The sequence below is a fragment of the Bison bison genome, unplaced genomic scaffold, assembly GCF_000754665.1.
Source record: "Bison bison bison isolate TAMUID 2011002044 unplaced genomic scaffold, Bison_UMD1.0 scf7180017864192, whole genome shotgun sequence".
Lineage (NCBI taxonomy): Eukaryota > Metazoa > Chordata > Mammalia > Artiodactyla > Bovidae > Bison > Bison bison.
The window spans coordinates 2,676,402-2,702,625 of NW_011494764.1; the positions used below are offsets into that span (position 1 = coordinate 2,676,402).

At 36.3% G+C, this 26,224-nt stretch overlaps 1 protein-coding gene across 2 annotated transcripts in view; it reads right to left on the reverse strand.

Annotated features, from left to right (window-relative positions):
* Positions 1–26,224, reverse strand: part of PHKB (phosphorylase kinase, beta) — a 227,871-nt gene that overhangs the window by 185,506 nt on the left and 16,141 nt on the right. For both annotated transcript variants that reach the window (XM_010843901.1, XM_010843902.1), the window contains exons 2-3: positions 8,072–8,158; positions 3,267–3,405 (exon numbers count right to left, since the gene is read on the reverse strand). In XM_010843901.1, coding sequence (XP_010842203.1) covers positions 3,267–3,405; positions 8,072–8,158 — 226 coding nt within the window. The remainder of the gene's footprint in view (positions 1–3,266; positions 3,406–8,071; positions 8,159–26,224) is intronic.

The window sequence follows — 26,224 nt, forward strand, 5'->3', positions numbered from 1 at the left end:
GGAAAAACCATAGCCTTAACTAGATGGACCTTTGTTGGCAAAGTAATGTCTCTGCTTTTTAATATGCTATCTAGGTTGGTCATAACTTTTCTTCCAAGTTGTTTAGCTCGTGGATATTGAACCTATCATTTTCTCCTCTTCTTCCTCATTCCCCCAGGTTCCCCCAGGGTGCAGACTGTAAAGCAGGATGCATCTCATCAGACAAAACAACAAAATGGGAGGGAAGTTTGAACATTGGAAATAGTCTCAAGAAAACAAAGTTTTTGAATATTGTAGGGAAGTTTAAAATGTATGGATAAGAAAGCTGTGGTACATATACACAATGGAGTATTACTCAGCCATTAAAATGAATACATTTGAATCAGTTCTAATGAGGTGGATGAAACTAGAGCCTATTATACAGAGTGAAGTAAGCCAGAAAGAAAAATACCAATACAGTATACTAACGCCATATATATGGAATTTAGAAAGATGGTAACAATAACCCTGCATACGAGACAGCAAAAGAGACACTGATGTATAGAACAGTCTTTTGGACTCTGTGGGAGAGGGAGAGGGTGGGATGATTTGGGAGAATGGCATTGAAATATGTATAATATCATATATGAAATGAGTCGCCAGTCCAGGTTCGATGCACAATACTGGATGCTTGGGGCTGGTGCACTGGGATGACCCAGAAGGAGGGTATGGGGAGGGAGCAGGGAGGAGGGAGGAGGGTTTAGGATGGGGAACACATGTATACCTGTGGCGGATGCATGTTGATATATGGCAAAACCAATACAATATTGTAAAGTTAAAAAGTAAAATTAAATAAATATATAAATAAAGGTTTTGTACAATTGACTAGTTTTAGAAACAATTTTAACCTAAATCATGTAAAGCAATATAATTATTTATAAAATAAAATAATTATAATAGTTATAATTATATAACTAAGTATAAATTTTAATTATATTAATTATTATATTTATACAGAATTATAATGCAACATAGATATAATTATAAAGTAATATAAACAGATATAATTATAATTAGAAATAATGCAATATAATTTTAAACAAAGGTATATTCAGTACTACAACTTGATATGTGTAAAAGACATCTTAAAAAGTAAAACATACTAGTAAGCATTTCTTTCCTCCTCTAACATAAAACAAAATTACAAAGTGAAACTATAATATTGCCTTTAAGAAAAACAAACTATGTCAAAGTCTATTTTACAAATAAGCTATTTCAATGCCTCTTGCTTTTATCCAATTATTTAATTAAATCAAACCATACTCCTAATGTAAATGAAATACAAATGTGCATAAAATAATTATTTTAAGTCCTCAGTACACATGTACATACACACACATTCAAATAGAACTGAGGTTTCAAGAGATTGTTTACATGACTGATTGAAAACTAATGCAATTAGAAAAATCAAATTACTTCCATTTTAAAAAAATTAATGACTTCATATTATGCATTCATTACCAATAAGAGATAGATATAAATCCTAGCTTAATTTTTGACAAATTTTTCCTAATGTTATCTATATGATTTCATCAGCATTTATAAGTAGAATTGGAAACAGAATTCTACTAATTTTACAACATGGGGATTATCTAAACAAATCATCAAAAAAAAAAAAAAACACAAAAAACAAAAAAACAAATCATCACAGCTTAATACTGTGGATAAAAACGGCTTCATCCTAATTCTGTGGTATGTACCCTTGTGTTTCTCCAAACAGAAGACATTTTGTTTGCTAGTAAAACAAAAAGTTGTTACTTTAACTATATAAGATAAATTATGCAGGGAGTTAGTAAATAGATAGTGTCCCCAGCAAAGATCGGACTTTAAATTCTCTATCAGATTTTTGAAGGCTTCTGGGAAACGGCCTGTACTCTTGTATTTTTTTAAGCAATTTTCCCTGAACACTTTATTCAGAAAAATTTCAAATCTATATAAAAGCTACAAAACTGCTACAATGAATAAAACTCTGCTCTTCACATGGATTCAAGAGCTGATAAAATTAGCTTGAATTCTTTATCTATAATTTATTCTCTGTACTAACACCATACATATTTCAGAAGTATCCCTTAAGAACAAGGACATTTGCCTATATGACCATAATATCATTATCACGCCAAGGAGCTAATAGCATGGACATAGTGTCTAATATATACTGAATATCAAATACAATCCAATTATCCCCAAAATATACTTTGGTTCTTTTTAATGCATGATTCAATCAAGGTTCACACACTGCATTTGATTCTCATAATCTAGCCATCTTCATACCTATTTTCTAATCTTCTATGATTACATTTTTAAGAGACCAGGCAAGTTGTCTTATAAGTAGCCACAATCTGGCTTTGTCTGACTTTATTTACGGTAGCGCCATCTACACATTTTGATAAGAAGTAGATATGGGTGATGTGTCGTATCAGGAAGCACCTATCTAACATCAGTGAAACACATCAATGATTTAAGACGGAGTAATCATATTCATGTTAAGGATACAATCTTCAAATCAGAGGCACATGCATTTACTACCTTCGGAGAATTAATATTCAGAAATCCAAGTTTTTAACAGTTAAAATGTATCACTACTGACTACAAGTCAAGACCCACATTGGATGCTATCCATATATATTATTATATATTATAATATAATTATAATTATACAATATTATATATATTATATATATTATTATAAATAAATAATGAAATAAAATAGATATTAATAATGAAAAAAGAGAACTTCTGTATTGTGAAAAGGTTTATTTTTCTTTTACTTTATAAGAATTTTCTGACTTAGTGATATCCCAATGAAGTGCAGTTAGAAAAACACTAAACTGGGGGAAGGAAGGAGAGGAGTTTTGGTCCTGGCTCTATCATTAACTAGGTGTGTCATTTGGGACTACTCTGTTAACTACTCTAGGCTCTAGTTTCATCATCAATCACTATCAATTTCCTCTATGGTCAAAACAAATCAATTCAATGAGAATGGGCAATTCATTCTATTAAAGACTAAAGCTGATTTACAAACCTAGAGATGAGAAATGTTAGTCACAAAGTCATAAAATGTTACAATTTATCTAATGTAAACGCTCAGGAAAACTGAAGGGTTTAGAGGCTGAAAAGGAGATGTGAACAGCTTCAGGTTACACAGTGACTCAGAAGCAGAGCCAAAAGATAGCTGTCCAGTTTGTCTTGGGCCTACAAAACCCTATTACCCAGACTTGGAGTTACAAGGAGAAGACATACCAGCTTACCTGTATGCAAGAGCCAAAGCCCAGGCACCAGCAGCACAGTACAGACTGTCATGAATCTTGGCCTTCTGATCATTACCACATGTTTTAGTGGGAAAGAGACCTGTGGTTGGACTTTGATACAGCAGCAATGTTGACTTGACTGCAATTGAAGACAAGAAAAAGAATGAAAAAAAAAATCTATTTCCCTTGAGCTGAAACTCCTGAACTTTTTTAGTTTCTTTATCCTACAATTTTGTTCTTTCTAAACTTAGCTGCAGCATAAAACTTTTGAAAACGTAGAAACAACTCTGGGTAAATAATTCCAGCCTAGGTAGGGATCCACCTGGCATGAAGGGGTATTTTCATTTTTGAGTAAAGAATTCAGCTAATTGGCACATAAAAAGTCTTTAGCACATCCCTGTTAATGTCAGTAAGTGTTATAAGGCACTATCAGATACAGAAAAAAAAAAAAATTAGCCAAAAAACTAGGTATACTCTCAAAAATCAGTTCAATAGGGAAAAATAAAGCAAATATATAACAAAGAGTTGCATACATTTGCTAAATCCAAAGATAACTCAATTCTAAAGAGGCCAGAATCCTGGTTTTCACAGATGACTAATTTGTGCCTGGCCTTCAGAGCAACGTATTCCTCTTATATATGGTACAGGTCAAAGATATGTTTAACATTTCAAAATTGAATTGCATCCTAATATGACATGAAAATAGTAAACAAGTAATTATTTGATGAACATTCCACTTAAGTTAAAGAAGTCTGGAATCACTGTTTTCTAGTCATTGCTCAATCTGCACAGGGATATTTCCAGGGCCTGCCATGCATGCCAAAGTTCTCAAATCCTCAAGTCCCTTATCTAAAACGGCTAGTACAGTAGGCCCTCCATATCTGCAGGTTCCGCATCTGCAGATACAGAAAGCAGACTGTATTACTCTTTATAAAAGAGTCCTAAAATAGAAAAACAGTCACACTAAAATGACATTTCCTAAAACCTATTTTATTCCTAACTATAAATGGATGAGCAATATTTTTCTCTAAAATAAATTAAGTTACTCTAATCTAGACTGGCATATGTCAACCAATTTAGAACAGTTTTTCAAAGGTTTAAAGTACTCTGTTCCATCAGAGATTAAAGAATTAAATTTCTTTTTCTTTTTCTCAGACTAAACTGACATAATCATTATCATGTCTTTCAGAATACCTAGGTATTTATTATTTTTCCCAGAGTAAAAAAACTGGTCCTCACACTGCAAAGTAAACAGCTGACACTTCTTTTAAAAGGCAGTTTAATTTCTTTAGTTAGTTATGGCTACAGAGATAAGTGGGTAAGAATCTTGAACACAATAAGCTGAACTAACGTTTTTCTTTTAAGATTTTTTTTAATGCGGACCATTTTAAAGTCTTTATTGATTTGTACAATATTGCATGTGTTTTATGTTTTAGGTTTTTGGCCACAAATAACGTAGAATCTTAGCTCCACAGTTGTCCGCTAGCTGTATGTGACAAATTAAAATTCAGTTCAGTTCAGTCGTTCAGCGTGTCCAACTCTTTGTGACGCCACGACCCGCAGCACACCAGGCTTCCCTGTCCTTCACTATCTCCCGAAGTTTGGTCAAATTAATGTCCATTGGCTCAGTGATGCTATCTAACCATCTCCTTGCTCTCTAAGGGGCTCTCAAGAGTCTTCTCCAGCATCACATTTTGAAAGCATAAATTCTTCAGTGCTCAGCCTTCTTTCTGGTCCAGCTCTCACTTCTGTACATGACTACTGGAAAAACCATAGACTTGACTATACAGACCTTTGTGGGCAAGTGATGTCTCTACTTTCCCTATCTATTTGCCATGAAGTGATGGGACCAGATGCCATGATCTTAATTTTTTGAATGTCAACTTTTAAGCCATCTTTTTCACACTACTCTTTCACCTTCATCAACAGGCTGCTTAGTTCCTCTTTGCTTTCTGCCACTAGGGTGATGTCATCTGTAAATCTGAGGTTATTGACATTTCTCCCAGAATCTTGATTCCTCCTTGAGCTTCATCCAGCCCAGCATTTTGCATGATGTACTCTGCATAGAAATTAAATAAGCAAGGTGACAATGTACAATCTTGTTTTACTCCTCTCCCAATTTGGAACCAGTCTGTTGTTCCACATCTGGTTCCAACTGTTACTTCTTGACCTATATATAGGTTTCTCAGGAGGCAGGTAAGGTGGTCTGGTATTCTCCTCTCCTCAAGAATGTTCCACAGTTTGTTGTGATTCAGTCAAAGGCTTTTGTGTCAATGAAGCAGTAGATGTTTTCCTGAAATTCCCTTGCTTTTTCTATGATCCAGCGGATGTTGGCAATTTGGTCTCTCGTTCCTCTGCCTTTTCTAAATCCAGCTTGAACATCTGTAAATTATGAGTTCATGTACTGTTGAAGCCTAGCTTGAATCATTTTGAGCTTTACCTTGCTAGCATGGTAAATTAGAACAATTTTAGCAAATTAGCACAAAATTAGCACAATTTTGCAGTAGTGTGAACATTCTTTGGCATTGCCTTTCTTTGGGATTGGGATGAAAATTGACCTTTTCCAATCCTGTGGCCACTGTTGAGTTTTCCAAATTTGAGGTATATTGAGTGCAGCTATTTCACAGCATCATCATTTAGGATTTGAAATAGCTCAGCTGGAATTCCATCACCTCCACTATCTTTGTTCGTAGTAATGCTTCCTAAGGCTCACTTGACTTCACACTCCAGGATGTCTGGCTCTAGGTGAGTGATCACACCACTGTGGCTGTCTGGGTCATTAAGGGTTTTTTGTATAGTTCTTCTGTGTATTCTTGCCACCTCTTCTTAATATCTTCGCTTCTGTTAGGTCCATACCATTTCTATCCTTTATTGTGCCCATCGTTGCATGAAATGTTTCTTTGATAGCTCTAATATTCTCGAAGAGATCTCTAGTCTTTCCCATTCTATTGCCCCTATTTCTTTGCACTGTTCACTTAAGAAGGCTTTCTTCTCTCTCCTTGCTATTCTTTGGAACTCTGCATTCAGACTGGTTTTCTCCTTTTCTCTTTTGCCTTTCACTTCTCTTCTCATCTATTTGTAAGGCCTCCTCAGACAACCATTTTGCCTTTTTGCATTTCTTTATCTTGGGGATGGTTTTGATCACCATCTCTTGTACAGTGTTACAAACTTCCATCCATAGTTCTTCTGGCACTCTACCACATTTAATCCCTTGAATCTATTTGTCACTTCCACTGTTTAATCGTAAGGGATTTGATTTTGATTATAACTGAATGGCCTAGTGGTTTTCCCTACTTTCTTTAAGTCTGAATTTTGCAATAAGGAATTCATGATCTGAGACACAGTTAGCTCCAGGTCTTGTTTTTGTAGACTGTGTGAACTTTTCTCCATCTTTGGCTGCACAGAGTACCAATCTGATTTCAGTACTGACCATCTGGTTGATGTCCATGTGTAGAGTTGTCTCTGGTGTTGTTGGAAGAGTGTGTTTGCTATGATCAGTGTGTTCTCTTGGCAAAATTCTGTTAGCCTTTGCCATGTTTCATTTTGTAATCCAAAGTGAAACTTGCCCGTGTACCTGGGGACTTCCTACTTTTGCATTCCAGTCCCCTGTGATGAAAAGGACATCTTTTTTGATGCTAGTTCTAGAAAGTCTTAAAGGTCTTCAAAGAACCATTCGACTTCAGCTTCTTCAGCATTAGCAGTTGAGGCATAGATTTGGATTACTATGATACTGAATGGTTTGCTTTGAAACGAACAGAGGTCATTCTTTGATTTATGAGATTGCATTCAAGTAGTGCATTTTGGACTCTTTCGTTGACTGTGAGAGCTACTCCATTTCTTCCAAGGGATTCTTGCCCACACTAGTAGATATAATGGTCATCTGAATTAAATTTGCCAATTCCCATCCATTTTAGTTCACTGATTCCTAAAATGTCAATGATCACTCTTGCTATCCTGTTTGACCACTTCCAGTTTACCTTGATTCATGGACCTAACATTCCAGGTTCCTATGCAATAGGAACAATAGCTCCACAACCAGGAATCAGAGCCACACCCTGCACATTGGAAGGCAAAGTCTCAACCACTGGACCACCAGGGAAGTCTCTGAAATAATGTTTCACATGATGCAGACACAAACAAAAAAATCCTTCTCCTCGGTGAGAGAAATCAAATTTTATATTTGACATACTAGGCCACATAAATGGCATAAGAAGCAAACTAACAAAAAAAAGCATCCCCACCCTACCATCTGATGAACAAAAAAGAGCCCTATATATATGTATCTCTAAGCTGCTTACTCATATTAAAAAACAGAACTCGCCAGGTTGATCTTGACAAAAACAAAAGAGCAAGCAAAACAAACAAACACGGATCTTATACCAGTAACAGTATTGAGACTGCCTTTTGCATCTCAATGAATTAGAAATGGATACAAAAGATTCAGGACTACATTGTAACTTTGTATAGGTAAATGAGCAAGGAATACTTCTACAAAATCTTTGTGTAAGAATTATTCAAGAAACAGCCTCTAGTTCTCAAATCTGTTAATGTTTTGGAAGGCTAAAAGGACACAGAAGACACTAGCAGCAGTTTCAAAATTATTCAAGGGACAGATATGACTTGCCAGATTCCATTTATAGTCTCCATATCAATATGCAATTGGAATATACAGCTGTCTAAGCACTGAAACTATCCCAACACTCAAATGAGAGGTCATCATCCATATAATGTATGTAATTTAACTAAGGCAGAATAGATGTTAATCATAGCTACCTAAAGACTTGCTTTCCTCAGGTTTAGCTTACCAATTCTGTAATAGTGATCCAGTTTATCCCACAGAGTTTCATCAGATCTCGGAAGATTAATGCTTTTCAGAGGTTCATAAACTGAGCCTGAAGGAAAAATGAAAAACCCATCAAGTCCAGTTATTCTCACCCAGGTAAATGAAAAAACTTCTAAACAAACGAAGAGGCATTATTTAACAATCTAATCTTCATTTTTATAGTGAATTATCATATTTCACTGTTGTCAAATTTTGGATGAGGAAAGGAGAAAGAAAAAAATACTTGTAGTTTTCCTAAATGCTACAGGATATCCCCACCCTCACTCCCAGCTAACTCATGTGCATACTGGTCCTAGCAGCTCAAATATAACCAATACTCCTATGGAAGTATAGTAGAACAATAGCTCCAGTTCCTTCTGAGAAATATATCCACTTAAATGCCCTGAAATGCAAACCTTACTCCGTATGCTCATGCTTTACCAGGAAGTTTTCTGTCCCAGGATAATATTCCTGAACCCCCAAATCATCCACTTCATGAGTATTCAAATATTGTTCATACTAAAAGCCTGAAACTTCCACTTTCTCCTAGGTAGATAATATCTGCCTTATTATCTAGATTGTAAGCAGAAACCATTTCTACTTCTCAGCCATGGGAACTACAGCAAGGCGATAACAGAGCACACTGCTCAAAAGCTACAGAATACCCATTAATCATGATAACCTGTCATAAAATGGATACAGAAAATTGTTCACTTGACAAGGGCACTTTCTCAACTTATGACTGAAAGGCAGACATTTGACCCTTCAGCCATCAGAACAAGCAGTGTCTCATTCTTGTTATAAGTACTCAGAAATTATAAACATCTCAAGGTCACAATTAATCCACCTTGGGATGCAGGTAATGCATGTCATATAGCCTAACAAAATACTAGAAGACTGAACCTATAATTTATTGGGGCAGGGGAGGGGGTCATGTTGGTAGGCATTAAGAATCAATTTTTGAAGAAAATTAAAGCATTTATGTTTGCAAAATAGCTATGTTCAGTATGCTAGTTTAAAGCCAAGTTATGTTTAAGGGAGGTTTAAGTTTTGTTTAGGGCAGGTAAGGGTTCTCTGGTGGCTCAGATGGTAAAGAATCTGCCTGCAATGTGGGGACCCAGGTTCAATCCCTGGGTCAGGAAAATCCTCTAGGGATATCCTCTTCAGTATTCTTGCCTGGAGAATTCCATGGAGAGAGAAGCCTGGTAGGCTACAGACTACAGGGTTGCAAAGAGTTGGACACACCTCAGTAACTAACACTTACTTTTTCAAAGTAAAGAACTACACATTCAGGCAACAGCCCCATTACCTTTCGTTAAAAATAGAGATGTGGATGAAAACAGGGAATATGAAATGACTTGCATGAAGATATTTTTCTAAAATAGTATTCATAATGACACCAACCAGAACGGTCCCATGTGAAATATGGAAAGGACTACTAACATAGACAGGAAAGCATCAGGACTGCAAAGGAGGCAAGGGTCCAGACATGCTCTCTGCCTTCCCACATTCAATTAGCTCTGCTGCTGCTGCTGCTGCTGCTAAGTCGCTTAGCTCTAGGTAGGTTTAAGTATACTGGCAGTAATGGGCAGCCTGGCAGCTAGGGAGGAATGCTGGCCTGGTAGGTGATAAGCTCTGGGGGCAGGGGAGGTCTACATATTATCCATGAAATTCATCCATAATTAATAAACTAAAATCAGGTCCAAATCATCACATTTAAACTTTTGCATATGGATATACAAAGACTAAAGGGAACACATTTGCTAGACCAGGATGATGTTGGCTCAGATGGTAAAGGAACCATCTGCAATGCAGGAGACCCAGGTTCAGTCCGTGGGTTGGGAAGATCCCCTGGAGAAGGTAATGGCTACTCACTCCAGTATTCTTGCCTGGAGAGTTCCATGGACTTGGTAGAGGGACACTGGCGGGCTACAGTCCATGGGATTGCAAAGAACTGGACATGACTGAGCAACTAACACTAATGACAGTGGAATGATTTGTTTTTACTTAGATTTATTTCTATTTATCTTGTGGTGAAATGATTTGCTTTTATTTAAAGCACTATTATATAGCTAATGTTGTGCTTTATATAAGAAAAATAATCACCAGAAGATGCATATATATTTTCATTACAATTAGGTAAATAATACATGTGCATATGGATAAGGATTGAAACAGAATATGCAAAACTGAAATCTGCATTATAACGTAGATGAATTTATTTTAAAAGATTATTTTAATGACATTGTATTCATGGTTTTTAGAGTGAAAGAAAAAAAATTTCCCTTAAAAGCCCCTTCAGTTCAGTTCAGTTCAGTTCAGTAGCTCAGTCGTGTCCAACTCTTTGTGACCCCATGAATCGCACCACGCCAGGCCTCCAGTCCATCACCATCCCTGTCCACTCCCGGAGTTCACCCAGACTCACGTCCATCGAGTCAGTGATGCCATCCAGCCATCTCATCCTCTGTCGTCCCCTTCTCCTCCTGCCCCCAATCCCTCCAGCATTAGAGTCTTTTCCAATGAGTCAACTCTTCGCAACAGGTGGCCAAAGTATTGGAGTTTCAGCTTTAGCATCAGTCCTTCCAATGAACACCCAGGACTGGTCCCCTTTAGAATAGACTGGTTGGGTCTCCATGCAGTCCAAGGGACTCGCAAGAGTCTTCTCCAACACCACAGTCCAAAAGCATCTATTTTTTGGTGCTCAGCTTTCTTCACAGTCCAACTCTCACATCCATATATGACCACTGGAAAACCCATAGCCTTGACTAGACAGATCTTTGTTGGCAAAGTAATGTCTCTGCTTTTGAATATGTTATCTAGGTTGGTCATAACTTTCCTTCCAAAGAGTAAGCGTCTTTTAATTTCATGGCTGCAGTCACCATCTGCAGTGATTTTGAAGCCCCCCAAAATAAAGTCTGACACTGTTTTCACTGTTTCCCAATCTATTTCCCATGAAGTGATGGGACCAGACGCCATAATCTTCATTTTCTGAATGTTGAGCTTTAAGCCAACTTACCTCCCCCCAAAGACTAAAATGATTCTATCATCTAATGTTTCTCAGTAAAATCATCCATGGAGATTCTTAGAAGCAACATTAAGTATACAACATTGTATATACTTAATGTATGAACAAGTATACATTAAGTATTACGTCTGGGAAATTAAACTTTCTAAGAAAATAAATACCCATTCTGTAAGACTGAAAGAGATGTTCAAAGCAAAGCAGAAAAGTGTAAAGATAAAAATCACCTAATTCACTGAGAATCTATATATTCTTCTACAGTTCCTTTCTATATCTTCAAAGAAAGCCCACAGTGAATTAAAAATAGCTAAGTTAGACAAATGTCAACACTTTAGTGATCACCACTGTAATGTTTCTGAAGTAACTGCATAAAATTAAGTAAGGATGTTCCACAAAATTTATGGTGTCCAGTACCACAAATCTGAAGTCAAAGGAAAAGTCATGAATGGAAACATTTTAAACAAGAATTAGACATCTGGAAAGCATCAATACCAATAAAAATATGAAGGAGAAAGCAATCAACAGTGGAGCACCAATTCCCAAAGTCAATGAAAAAAGATACAAAATAACAGAAAAAATTCTAACAAATGCTTAGAGTTCAAAATGAAGTGAATTTTTAAAATATAAATATTTATTTTCCTAATTTTTCTTATTTTAATTTTGCCTAAATCCAACACCACAGAGGAAGACAAAACTTATCAGTTATCAAGTATGTAAAATGGGTTTAAACATGTCAACCCGATTTTTTACCTGTCAGTTCCCTTTGTATTAGAAAAATAAAATCTATCTCTTCATTTCATAAGACATTATGTCAAAGAGACAAAAGATAACAAAGAAGATGAAGCAGAAATTGTTATTTGAAGAGACATATTACAGCTTTATGATGAAAGAAGAAAGGACTATATACTAACAAGATTAAAGAATGAGTTGCCTAAGACATTTCTGTGAGAAATGTATAGTATTATAGAAAGAGTATAAACTTAACAAAGGTATAAGCTTTTTTGAATTTTGAACTATAAACTCAGAAGGTTTCTGAGTGTTAACTGAGAAGTTTTCAAAATCACAAAATAAAACTGGTAGTTCAAAAACAAACTCTTAAAAGAATAAAAAAGATGACTAAGAGGAAATCAAGGTGGAAAACTGAGCCGCAAACCAAGACAACATCAAAAATGTATTAATTGAGCATCTTACTTTTCTATTATTCAAAGCACTATAAGATATATAAAATATTATTAATCAATCTTGATTAATAGCTTTATCATTTTTCCATGTAAGATGGTAGACTAAGATAGATACCATTATTTATTCATTCAGTTAACATACACAGTGAATACATAAGACTCTGGGGCATACATCTAGCAGGCTACAAAGCCTACAGATTAGGAAGAAAGGTAAAATAATGTTTTGAATAAGATATATATATGTGTGTAAGATACATATGTATATAAGATATATTATACATATATATGAATAACAAGGTAGAGTGGTAAGTTCCTTAAAAGACAAAGGACAGGAAAATTCAAGTCCCCTGTGGGCCTCAAAGAATGGAGAACTTCTGCACTGCAGTTGATAAAAATAACTAGCAATTACAAATAATTACAAAAAAAAAAAGCTCCAGAGGCTTCCCAAGTGGCTCAGTGGTAAAGGTCCACCTGCCAAGCAGGAAACACAGTTCAATGTGTTGGGAAGATTCCATGCAGAAGGAAATGGCAACCCACTGTAGTATTCTTGCCTGGGAAATCCCATGGGCAGAGAAGCCTGACGGGCTACAGTCCAAGGGGTCACACAGTTGGGTACAACCTAGTGACTAAACAACTACAACAAAAATTTTAAGGTGTGCATTTTTTAAGGTGTATATATTTTTAATGTGTATATATCACATATACACATAATACTTAACAAATAAAGGATACCATACTGTATTTCTCATGGAAATAGGTCCTTTTTTCCCCTACCTCATCCCACTTGCCCTCTTCTGTCCTCAAAACCGTACATTTTCCTATGTCTCAAACATGTAGGCAAAAAAGGAGTTTGTCCTGGCTTGTTTTATAAAAGTGGGATCTTGACAAAGTCTATCCTTGCATCTAGCTCCTTTCATTTAACACAACACAGGGAAATTGCTAACGGTGATGGCTCTTTCTCATGGATGCTATATATTCCAAGGCGTTGATATACTACAACTTATTCCACTAACTTCTCATCAGTGGGTATATAATTTGTTTCCTATTTTTACCATAACAACAATAATGCAAAACACAGATATACAAAGATATAGCCAGGAATATGCTAGAATAGTTAGAATTGGCTGCAGAGTTAAATTTTATAGGGATTTTGGGAGTAGTTGTGAAACATAGCTATAACTACATATTAAATTATATAAAATTAAAATTATTAAAAACAATAGTGATAATTAAACCTCATCACTTCCTATTTACTACATATGTGCTTTTGAGGTTATTTATACCTATATAACTGTACACTGGAAACACTATGTAGTAGCATGTTAATTACAATATATCTCTTCCAAACTCTGCATTTAGTGATGTCACATAGAAAAGTAGTACTGAATTAAATGATTAATGAACTTTTTACAATAAATGACAAATTGCATCTTTTAAAAGTGCTAAAATAATTCACATATGTACCAGAAATATAAGTACTCTATTCTATTAAAAGCTTTTCCAATTGGATAGAAGTAAAGAAGTAGCCGACTTTTACTTAATTTTCATTTCCCAGACTGTTAGTGAGCTTGAGAATCTTTACAAACTGGCCATTTGGATTTGCTCTTCTGTGAACTGCCAACATCCTGTAGCCATTTGCTATTGCTTTATCAGTGTTTGGTCAATTTCTGAAAGCTCTTTGTATACTTTGTGTACTATTTTACATTTTCATTTCATATATTTTCCCCTGATCAATCATTAGGACACCAATATTAAGATTCAAAGGTGTATACACACACACACACACACACACACACGTAGATATATAACAGTCAATCTATCTCTTTCCTCATTTGGTTCTAGTTTTCTTTTCTTTTAAAAAGCTTTCTGCTAATACTGAGGTGACAAATATAGTCACTGAAATTTTCTACTAAGTTTTTCTTAAGGTTTTTATAATGTTGAAAAAAATAAATTTTCCCACTTAACTACTTTATCCATTGATAAGTTGGTTTCTGAACTACTTCTAAAGTGAGCAGTAGTTCACAGCAGCACTACTTACAACAGTCAGGATGTGGAAGCAACCTAGATGTCCATCAACAGATAAACAGATAAAGAAGTTGTGGTACATATACACAATGGAAGCAAATGTGAGTCAGCTGAACTGAGGTGGATGAACTTAGAGCCTGTTTACAGAGTGAAGTAAGTCAGAAAAATAAATACCATATGTTAATGCATAATTAATGCGTGTAATCTAGAAAAATGGTACTGATGAATCTTCGCAGGCAACAAAAGTCCTTAATAGTCAAAGGGACAGTTTTCCCAGTAGTCATGTACAGATGTGAGATTTGGACCATAAAGAAGAAGCTGAGCACTGAAGAACTGATACTTTTAAATTGTGGTGCTGGAGAAGACCCTTAAGAGTCCCTTGGACTGCAAGGAGATCAAACCAGTCCATCCTAAAGGAAATCAACCTTGAATATTCATTGGAAGGACTGTTGCTGAAGCTGAAGCTCCAATACTGTGGCCACCTGATACGAAGAGCTGACTCACTTGAAAAGACCCTGATGCTGGGAAAAGACTGAACGCAAAAGGAGAAAGGGGCAGCAGAGAATGAGATGGTTCCACAGAATCAGTGACTCAGTGGACATGAATTTGACCAAACTCTGGGAGAAACTGGAACCTAGCACATTACAGTCCATGGGGTGGCGAAGAGTTAGACATGACTTAGCAACTGAACAACAACATCCAGAACAAATAACAAAGATGCAGACATAGAGAATGGAATTGTGGACACAGAGACGGGGAAGAAGAGGGCGGGAAGAATTGAGAAAGTAGCACTAACAGTATACACTACCATGTGTAAAAATACAAAGCTAGTTGTAGCCGTTGTTTAGTTACTAAGTTGTGTCCGACTCTTTTGCAACCCCATGGACCACAGCCTGCCAGGCTCCTCCTGTCAGTGGGATTTCCCGGGGGTTCCACTATGTCCTTCTCCAGGGGCTCTTCCTGACCCAGGGATTGAACCAGTGTCTCCTGCATTTGCAGGAGGATTCTTTACCACTGAGCCATCAGGGAAGTCCGATACAGTTAATGGGAAGCTGCTATAATACACAGGGAGCCCAGCTCCATGTGCTGTGATGACCTAGAAGGGTGGGTGGGGGGTGAGAGGCAGGCTCAAGAGGGAGGGAATACATACACGCTGTTGTACGGCAGAAACCAACACAACCACTGTAAGGGAAATATCCTCCAATTAAAAAAAAAAATGATTACATGTAGCACACTCCCTGAAATAAATAAATAAAGTAGTAAATTCTATTATTTTTAAAAAGATCAAATTGGTCCAATTTTTTTTTTTTAGGTTACAAAATATTTGATAGAAAGAGCCATTTGTCCTAAATTATAAACAGAGAACATTTCAAATTATGGGATTTAAATAGACCATTTCCTCTTGAAATAATACAACTTAATTTTCAAAAGCTATAAAGAAACTCTATTATCTAATAATGTAGCATTTGGCCTACTTACATGCAAGATTTCAAACCCATCATGGACATACGATATTTAAAAGCAGCTTAGCAATAATCAGCTTCATGTGCAGTTACATTAATGTCTCTAAAACTCTCCATTACTTGAAATAACATATTGATTTTTTTTAAAAAGTAATGTATGTGGCACTCAATACTGCATACTGACAGAAAGTTAAAATGACTGAAAATGCACAACTGACTGAGCATCACTTATATATATTTTCAAGCAACTTTGAAATTTAAATTAAATCATTAACTTGAGATGATAATTTTTCATCTTACCATTTCCTTTTACTCCTCCACTGATAAAAACTAGAAGGTGCTACTATACAAAGGGCAGGTTATTCTAATAACATTCTCACCTTTGTATCCCTAATGTCAGTACTAGTAAGTTTTCAATCCAAATATTTATAGAATTGAACTAAGTGACCCACATGATTAGGGGAAGGCCTTCTTGAATTCTAGAGGCATTCTTACAGTACCTGTAAATACCTTAAGTACAGTTCTTCTTATAACATTTTATTTTCACTATTAGATTACTATGTTATACTACACTGGAAGCCAAACAAGAAACAGGGGCCGTATCTGCTGCTGCTACTGCTGCTAAGTCGCTTCAGTCGTGTCCTACTCTGTGCGACCCCATAGATGGCAGCCCACCAGGCTCCCCCATCCCTGGGATTCTCCAGGCAAGAACACTGAGTACATAGTAAATGGTAGTGAGAGTTTGATAAGAAGGAGGGAAAACAGGAAGAGAAGATGACCAAAATAATTTTCCTGAAAAATGTGTTTTCAGAGAACTTTTGATGACTAGTTTACATTATTCTCATGGGCTACACTATTTCTTGGAACTATTCCATCCAACTTGGAATACACTATACATAACTCAGTATTTTGAGCATCTTCAAGATCACCAACATCACCTTGTAAAACAAAGAAACAAATTATTTTCTTTATTGTTCAGTTCCAGCATGCACAGAAATTTCAATGTGTCCCCAGCAGAGGAATGAATATATTATCGCACCTCCATTCAGTGAAGAACCTTGAAAGAGCTTGATCTGTTTATAATATCACTAAAGATCAAAAAAACATGCTATGAAAAACTAATGTCATAGAACAAGACGGTATAACATATTCCCTGTTGCAAAAAGAAACTTGCATGTGTGATGTTTACAAATGTACACGCATATGTATTTTTTAAATATTTTAAAGAATTTTTTAAAACCTTTAAGAATATGCACCAAAATGTTAAAAATGATTAGTACTAGGGAGAGGACAGTGACTTTTACTCTACTTCTTAAGAATGTATTTATTTATCACTTGTACAATTTATGATAAGAAAGGGACACTTTGAATGCACACTATTGATACTCTGCATTGTGAAAGATACTTTATATACATTGTCCAATTTCATTATTCTCACAAAGGAATGAGGTTGGCATTAAATTGAAGCACAAAGCAGTTAGTAAAAGGCAGTCCAAATCTGAACACAGGGTTCTCTAAAGAGAAACTTTTTGTGTGCTCTTCATCCTTTACCATGAAACTTCATAAAAATGCTTGGCTAAGAAGAGTTAAGAGCTCTTAATCGGTGTTTTCATTTTCTGCTTTAAACAACAGATTATTCCAAAATTAGATGTACATGTATATACACATACATGTATACTTTAACTTACATAACCCCAACTTATTATCACAGTTCATCTGAAACCTCAACTTTTTAAGTCTAAGTTTCTGCATGGAAAGTTGGGTAAGAAACATATTTTAAAGGTAAAATAGTAAATGGCAAATGTAAAATAACAGAACTTCATAAAAATAAAGTAAAATTTGCCTCTTCAACATATCCAAGTAAGATGTGAAAAGGCCATTCCACTGTTCCCACTTTATTTTTAATAAAAAAGTATTAAGTTCTTCCAGTGACCTTTAAGGAAGGAGCACAGCCTATAAAATCTATTTAAGGATATTAAATCTGGTTGATGTTTCAGGTGTTGACCTTATGAATACCAATCTCTCAATTAGCTATTTCATTTTCCTTTCTTATTTATAGTCTAGTAGAGTACCTCACCATAATATACCATGAATGTGTATGATTTCTGTGAGGTCAAACCTGTATTCCAACAGTTCTAATGTTTCTGAAAAGTTTCTGGAATTCCTTTTATGAAAAAAATGCATTCAGAAAAGGCACAGTTATTAAAATTTTTCAACAGCAGTTGTCTCATTCACTGTTATAACCCCAGTGACAACAGTGCCAGGACACAGTGAGCACTCAATAAATATTTACTGAACAAACAGAATTAATATCCTTTGATATCTAAAATATGCCGAGTTACTAGGAATCAGTTGCAATGAATAAGGTGATTCATTACAACAGATGAAGTAAAGTAAAACTCACTGGTCAATAACCTAAGCTGTGACCATACAGTAATTCAATTTGTTCTATTCTTCTATTTTAATTTATTCTGTTCTATGATTCTATTGCTCATAAAGAAGGATCTCAACGAAAACATAAAAGGATATGATTTAAAACTGAACAAATGTATACAGCTTACAAGTGAGTCACTTTATAAAGTATAATACTTAAAACTGAACATATAAGATTTCTCAAGAGACACCTATCGTCATTATTTCATGCTTATATTACAAGTAAAATTTTTCAATTCCAAGCCTCTAAGTCTTAAGTGATAGCATCTTAGATACATATGAATTGAATTATAGGGAGGGGATGAAGAACTTCACTATATACCATTCCCAAACTCCACAATATTTAATTTTATTAAGTCTTCTGTTATTATAGCAATAAAAATATATGTCATTAGGCATTTTGATGTGTCATATGTTATTCAAAGCAAGTCTTAACAGAAATAATAATTTCAAACTATTCAGAATTTGGAAAGATGGAAATGAACCATTTTCCTTTATTATTTCCACTTTGGTGAATCCTGATCTGCATTTTTTGTCTTGGCAGATATGAGCAATGCATTTAATATTAGTGTTGCTACTACTAATTATAAATTGCCCTGATAATACTTCACAGGGGAAGTCTGAACAGAGGAAGTCTTGAATGTTAATTGAAAAAAATAACAATAAACTATAAATTAGCAAAGTAAGCTAACCATAATAATAAAAATATTCTAACCAGAAATAGAAAATTAGAAATACTTCTGACAGTATAGAATTTGTCAACAATGAATGCTAGTTAATTTTCTTCTCAATTTTCTTCTCATCAAAATGCAGTAAAGTTTAGATCACTGGCTAAGTAAAAAAGGGCAGAGATATTTTTACCATTTTCTATACTATACCATCAGACTGGTAATTTGATCCAAAGCTGTCTTGAGAGTCTGTGTCAATAAACTGTCTTCTGTGAACACTCACATATAATAAAAACATAACTGATGAAAGGTTCTTGCATGGAATTCAATCACACTTTTTAGAAGCCAACTTTTATCAAGTGATATATGATCCTAAGATTCAATCAAGTAAAAAATGGGGTTTCCCAGCTCTCCATTGCCCTTCCTTCTCTTCCCCCTAGAGTGTAAGGAAGCTCCCGGAAAGAGACTGTCATAATACCTAGGAGGTTGTGGAAAGAACATGGGCTATGAAAACAGACAGACCTTGGCTACAGTCACAGCTATGTCCACAGCTTTCTACACTTGGGCACTCTCTGAGCCAGGTCTTCTCATCTGTAAAGTGGGGGGAAAATTACTTAACCTCATTGGACTGTTGTGAGAATAAATGAAATATGTGAGGTATAGCACTGGCATAGTGTATATTAACCACTTATTGTTTTCCCTTCTCCACTTTTAAACTTTTGAATCTCCTCCAGCACTTAGCATAGTATTAACCACAAAATTAGAAATCAAAGAATTTTAATTAGTTGGCTTTGTCAGGTTAATATTAGAATCCTCTTGATCAATGCAAGGATGGATGCCCCACAGAGTGATTTTAAATTTTCAACTTAAAATCAGTAATTAAGAAATGGAGAAAAGCTGAGTGAAATTTGAGCTGTGTGATATTAAAGTACTCTTGGATTGCTATACATAATTTAATGTCTATGTGCAGAAGCCATAGGAAACCAAGATTAACACTTTCTCTAACAATGCTGGAGGAAAGAGCATAACTGAGAGTGGAAGAGCAAAAGTTCCCCTGACGTATGACCCTGTACTACACAGGAGTGATGCTAACAGGTCTTCAATAAAATTTCATAACCAAAACCAACAATTATTTCTGAAGCATGATTATTCAGTATTAACTTTAATTTCACTAACAACCTCCATGGCCAACTGTCAAACATCCCCCCAAAACATGCCATTTATATAGGGAGACAAAACAAATTCAAGACCCTTGGCAGCAGAATCAAATCTGTCATTAAGATGTGGGGCTGGCTCAAGATGGCAGAATAGAAGGATGTGTGCTCATTGCCTCCTGCAAGAGCACCAAAATCACAACTAGCTGTTGAACAACCATCCACAGAAGGATGCTAGAACCCATCCAAAAAAGACACTCTACATCCACAGACAAGTAAGAAGCAGCAATGATATAGGAGGAGAGGCAATTATGATAAAATCAAACCCCATACCTGCCACGTGGGCAACCCACAAACTGGAGAACAAAATATCAAAGTTCTCCTACTGTGGTGAAGGTTCTAAGCCATATGTTAGGCTTCCCAGTTGGAGATGAGGAAACAGAGACCCCACTCTTGGAGGGCAAAAACAAAATTTCGTGTGCAGCAAGACCCAGGGGAAAGGAGCAGTGACCCCATAGAAGACTGAACCAGACCTGCCTGCTCATGTTGGAGGGTCTCTTGTGGAGGTGTTGGTCAGCAATGGCTTGCCATGGGGACAGGGGTACTGGCAGCAGCACTCCTGGAAGGTGCCCCTTGGCAAGGCCCTCTTAAAGGCTGCCATTAACACTACCATACAGCCCACAGGCCCCAGGGCTGGGTTGCCTCAGGCCAAACAAATTACTGGGAGGAAGCACAGTCCCACCCATCAGCAGATAACTGGATTCAAGTTTTACTGAGCAAGACCCTGCCCAGAGCAAGACCCAGTTTTTCCCATTAGGAAGCTTACATAAGCATCTTAGTCTCATCCACCAGTGGGTAGATAGAAGAATAAAGAAGAACCACAACCCCATAGCTGCCAGACAGAAAAACCACAGAAAGTTGATCAGGATTAAAAAAGCAGAGGGTTATGGAGCAGATAAAGGGACAACATAACACCCCCAAAAAACAACTAAATAAAGTAGATATAGGCAACCTTCCAAAAAAAGAATTCAGAAAAATGATAGTGAAGATGATCCAAGATCTAGGAAAAAGAATGGAGAAGACATAAAAAACGTTTACCAAAGACCTAGAAGAACTAAAGAACAGAAATGAATATACTAGAAGGAATCAATAGGAGAATAACTGAGGCAGAAGGAGAGATAAGTGACCTGGAAGACAGAATGGTGGAAATCACTGCCACAGAACAGAGTATAGAAAAAAGAACGATAAAAACTGAAGACAGCATAAGAGACCTCTGGGACAACATTAAATGCATCAATATTCACATTATAGGGGTCTCAGAAGGAGAAGAGAAGGACCAAAGAAAATGTGTGAAGAGATAATAGCCGTAAACTTCCCTAACATGGAAAAGTGAAGTGAAGTCGCTCAGTCGTGTCTGACTCTTCGTGACCCCATGGACTGTAGCCTACCAGGCTCCTCCCTCCATGGGATTCTCCAGGCAAGAGTACTGGAGTGGGCTGCCATTTCCTTCTCCAGGGGATCTTCCTGACCCAGGGATCAAACCCAGGTCGCCCTCATTCCAGGCAGATGCTTTAACCTCTAAGCCACCAGGGAAGCCCTCAACATGGGAAAGGAAAGAGTCAACCAAATCCAGGAAGTGCAGAGAGTCCCAGGCAGGATAAACCCAAGTAGGAACATACCAAGAAACACAGTAATCAAACTGATGAAGATTAAAGACAAGGATAAAATATTAAAAGCAACAAGGGAAAAACAACAATATACAAGGGAAACTCCTATAAGGTCACCAGCCGATTTCTCATTAGAAACTCTATAAGCCAAAACAGAATGGCACGATACATTTAAAATGATGAAAAGGAAGAACCTACAACCAAGAATACTCTAATCAGCAAGACTCTCATCCAGATTTGACAGAGAAATCAAAAGCTCCCAGACAAGCAAAAGTTAAGGGAATTTTAGCACCACCAAATCAGTTTTATAACAAATGCTAAAGGAACTTCTCTAGGCATAAAACATTAAGAGAAGGAAAAGAACTACACAAAATAAACCCCAAACAATTAAGGAAATGGTAATAGGATCATACATTTTGATAATTACCTTAAATGTAAATAGATTAAATGCACCAACCAAAAGACATATACTGGATGGATGGTTAGATGGATGAAAACATGTGTTCAGTTTTCAGTTCCACTTACCACGTGTTCAGTTCCACTTACCACATCATTTTTTGTAACTCCCAAATTGTATGTAATTATTTTTATATTGTTAGGTTAATCATGCTTCCATTATGGTTTGCAACTGCAATTATTATTTATTTTTTGTCTGAATATTGATTGTGAAAACTGATAAACACCTTTTGTTGTGACTATGTAACTATTATTTGCTTAATACCACTGTATTATGATTGGGCAACAGAAAATAACAGGATTCTATATCACTAAAACTACCATTTAATAGAAAAATCTGTAATCACATTTAAAATCCAGAATATCAGAATTATCTTGGGATTTTCTGAAAAATATAAGTGCTTAGGTATTGCTTCTTTTTCTCCAAAGCTCCAGATGTGTTTCTAATGAGCAACCACGCTTAAAAACAACTGCATTATTTATACGATGATATTTTACTTTTATCTAGTTTCTTTCAAATGGGAAGTGCTCCCATTTCATTTAGTTTGTTTTCCAATTTCTCTATGTCTTTTTTGGTTGTTTTTTTTTTAAGCCTTTATCAAGCTTCTGTATATATAAATACTTAAATAGTATGTATAATATACATGTTTTAGAAAATTAAAAAAAAAAAAAGACTTCTCCAACAAATTAAATGTGATTTGGTTAAAAAAAAAAAAAGAAGCATAGAATGCATATTAGGCTATTGAACTCATGTTATAATGAAGATATTAAAACACAAATTAACCAACTTTCTAATACATACATTTAAAATTATAGACCTGGAATACTATAATAGGCATCCTTTAAGTACTAAATGTTTTCATCAAGAAATACACTATTCAAACTATCTAGTTTGGCTTAAATGTTTCATGTCTATTCTAAGCGTAGCTTAGCTGTGCGGTATTTTTTATGGGCTATTAGTTTTTTATGAAATACAAAACTGAAAGAATGTAACTCTGGGTGAATATTAAGCCTATTAAAATTTTGCTGAACTTTAATTTGCATTATAATTTAGTTGTAAGAATTTTATAGTAAAAAAAATGGAAATGACAACTGGAGTCATGACAATGGATATTTAGGTATTCGGTATAAGATATTCAGCTTATACTATTACAAATGGAACTAAACTATACTGCAACATGAAATCACAGTAAAAATCAGCTTTGAATTTGCTAGTTTTTTGCAGTTAATTTGAAGACCATTTGCTGTTTCCTCTCCTTTTCAAACAATTATATCTATTACTTAGAGCACCTACCCTCAATTTTTTGTTCATTCTGTAAGAATGAATCCTATGAATCTTATCTTATAAGGATGCCTAGAGGAAAAATACTTTTCTAAAGGTATTATAAATTCCCTGTCTACTGGTATTATTCTACTTGAAATGATAAACTACATGAGATATGAAAGAGGCCAGATCCTGGACACATCACGACTCCCACAACCATCAGACAGGGGCCTACGCGAAGATCTTCAAGTAATCAGCACTTCAGTTTATGAAAGAAATAGCTGTGGAAAATAAACTGGACTGAAGAAAATAAATTTAACTTCTACGGCTTACTAAATATGCCTCTTATTTTCATTCAGTTGGCTAGGCAATTCCCTGAAAACAGAAGCAGTCATTACATCCTGAAACAGAGCTGGCCACTGAAATGAAGACTATAAGATCCCCTGGACAGACAGTATCAACTAATATAATATAATATAATAATCAACTTTCTATAATTAAAGAAATAAGTAGGACTCCCCTGGTGTCCACTAGTTAAGAATCTGCCTGCCAATGCAGGGGACATGGATTTGACCCCTGGTCCAGGAAGATTCTACATGCTGTGGAGGAACTAAACCCACGCACCAAACTACTGAGCCTGCCTTACACAAGAGAAGCCACCGCAATGAGAAGCCTGAACTTCGCAAGGAAGAGTAACCTTCACTCCTGCTGCGGCAACTAGAGAAAACCAGAGCACAATAATGACTCAGCATAGCCAATAAATAAATTAAATTAAGGAAATAATGTACGGTAATAACACTAGACAGAAATATAAATAAGATCCACCCACCTCCAATAACATTTGCTGTAAAATTTAACTTTTGTTAATGTATAGCAACAGGCTCAAACAAGAGTCCCAAACCAGCAACCCAAATGCCCTGCAAAGCTGAGTAAAAAGGATTTGGTCCAGGTAAAATCAGGTCAGAAGTCAGAATCTGGAGAATACCAACAAACTGGTAAAAGAGACCCATTAGAGCAAAAGGAGGGCTTCCCTCATAGCTCAGTTGGTAAAGAATCTGCCTGCAATGCAGGGACCCTGGTTTGATTCCTGGGTTGGGAAGATCCCCTGGAGAAGGGAAAGGCTACTCACTCCAGTATTCTGGCCTAGAGAATTCCATGGACAGTAGTGTCCACAGGGTCACAAAGAGTCTACATGACTGAGCAACTTTCACTTTCACTAGCAAAAGGAGGCTGTAGAAACAATCACTGTCACACATAGGAACTGCAGGGTCATGCCAAACAGGAATCAGTGATGCCAATGATAACAAATTTATCCAAAGATGATGTTTAAGATTGGGAACATGACAGACCTAATTCAGCACCCAAGATTCAGAGCCTAAAATATAACACAGAGAAGACATGAGGACTGCTGCTGAACAAGTATGGTGCTATTGAGAGACATTTCCCCCCAAAGTGTAGTCCATCCACTAGCACACTAGCAGAAGGGCCTCCCTGGGAGGTTGCTAGAACTACTGACTCTCGCGACACATGCCAGACCTGCTATACCAGAATCTACATTTTAAGGAGATCCAAGGCTCTAAGAGGTAGTTATTTCATCTTGTAAAAATCAAGAAAGGGGAGGGGAAAAAAGAGAAGAAAATGGGATCAAATAGCAACTTCATTGTCTTAGGAAAATCCAACTCCACACACCCTTGAATCTAATGATGCAAACCAACTAAAATAGCTTCAGTGGAGCTCAGTCGCTCAGTCGTGTCCGACTCTTTGCAACACCATGGACTGCAGCATGCCAGGCCTCCTTGTCCATCAGCATCCCAGAGCTTACTCAAACTCATATCCATCGAGTGATGGATCCAGCCATCTCATCCTCGGTGGTCCCCTTCTCCTCCCGCCTTCAATCTTTCCCAGCATCAGGGTCTTTTCAAATGACTCAGTTCTTTGCATCAGGTGGCCAAAGTACTGGAGTTTCTGCTTCAGCATCAGTCCTTCCAATGAATATTCAGGACTAACTTCTTTAGGATGGACTGGTTGGATCTCCTTGCAGTCCAAGGGACTCTCAAGAATCTTCTCCAACACCACAGTTCAAAAGCATCAATACTTTGGTGCTCAGCTTTCTTTTAGTTTAACTCTCACATTCATACACGATTACTAGAAAAACGATAGCTGCGACCAGATGGACCTTAGTTGGCAAAGTAACGTCTCGCTTTTAAATATGCTGTCTAGGTTGGTCACAACTTTTCTTCCAAGGAGCAAGCGTCTTTTAATTTAATAGCTTCAGTCACCATTTGCAGTGATTTTGGAACCCCCAAAATAAAGTCTGTCACTGTTTCCATTGTTTCAATCACCATCTGCAGTGATTTTGGAGCACAGGAAAATCAAGTCAGCCATTGTTTCCACTGTTTCCCCCTCTATTTGCCATGAAGTGATGGTACTGGATGCCATGATCTAAGTTTTCTGAATGCTGAGTTTTAAACCAACTTCTTCACTCTCCTCTTTCACTTTCATCAAGAGGCTCTTTAGTGCTTCTTCACTTTCTGTCATTAAGAATTGTGTCATCTGCATATCTGAGGTTATTGACATTTCTCCCAGCAATCTTGATTCCAGCTTGTGCTTCATTCATCCCAGCATTTCTCATGATGTACTCTGCATAGAAGTTAAATAAGCAGGGTGACAATATATAGCTTGATGTACTCCTTTCCCGATTTGGAACCAGTCTGTTGTTCCATGTCCAGTTCTAACTGTTGCTTCCTGATCTGCATACAGATTTCTCAAGAGGCAGGTCAGGTGCTCTGGTATTCCATCTCTT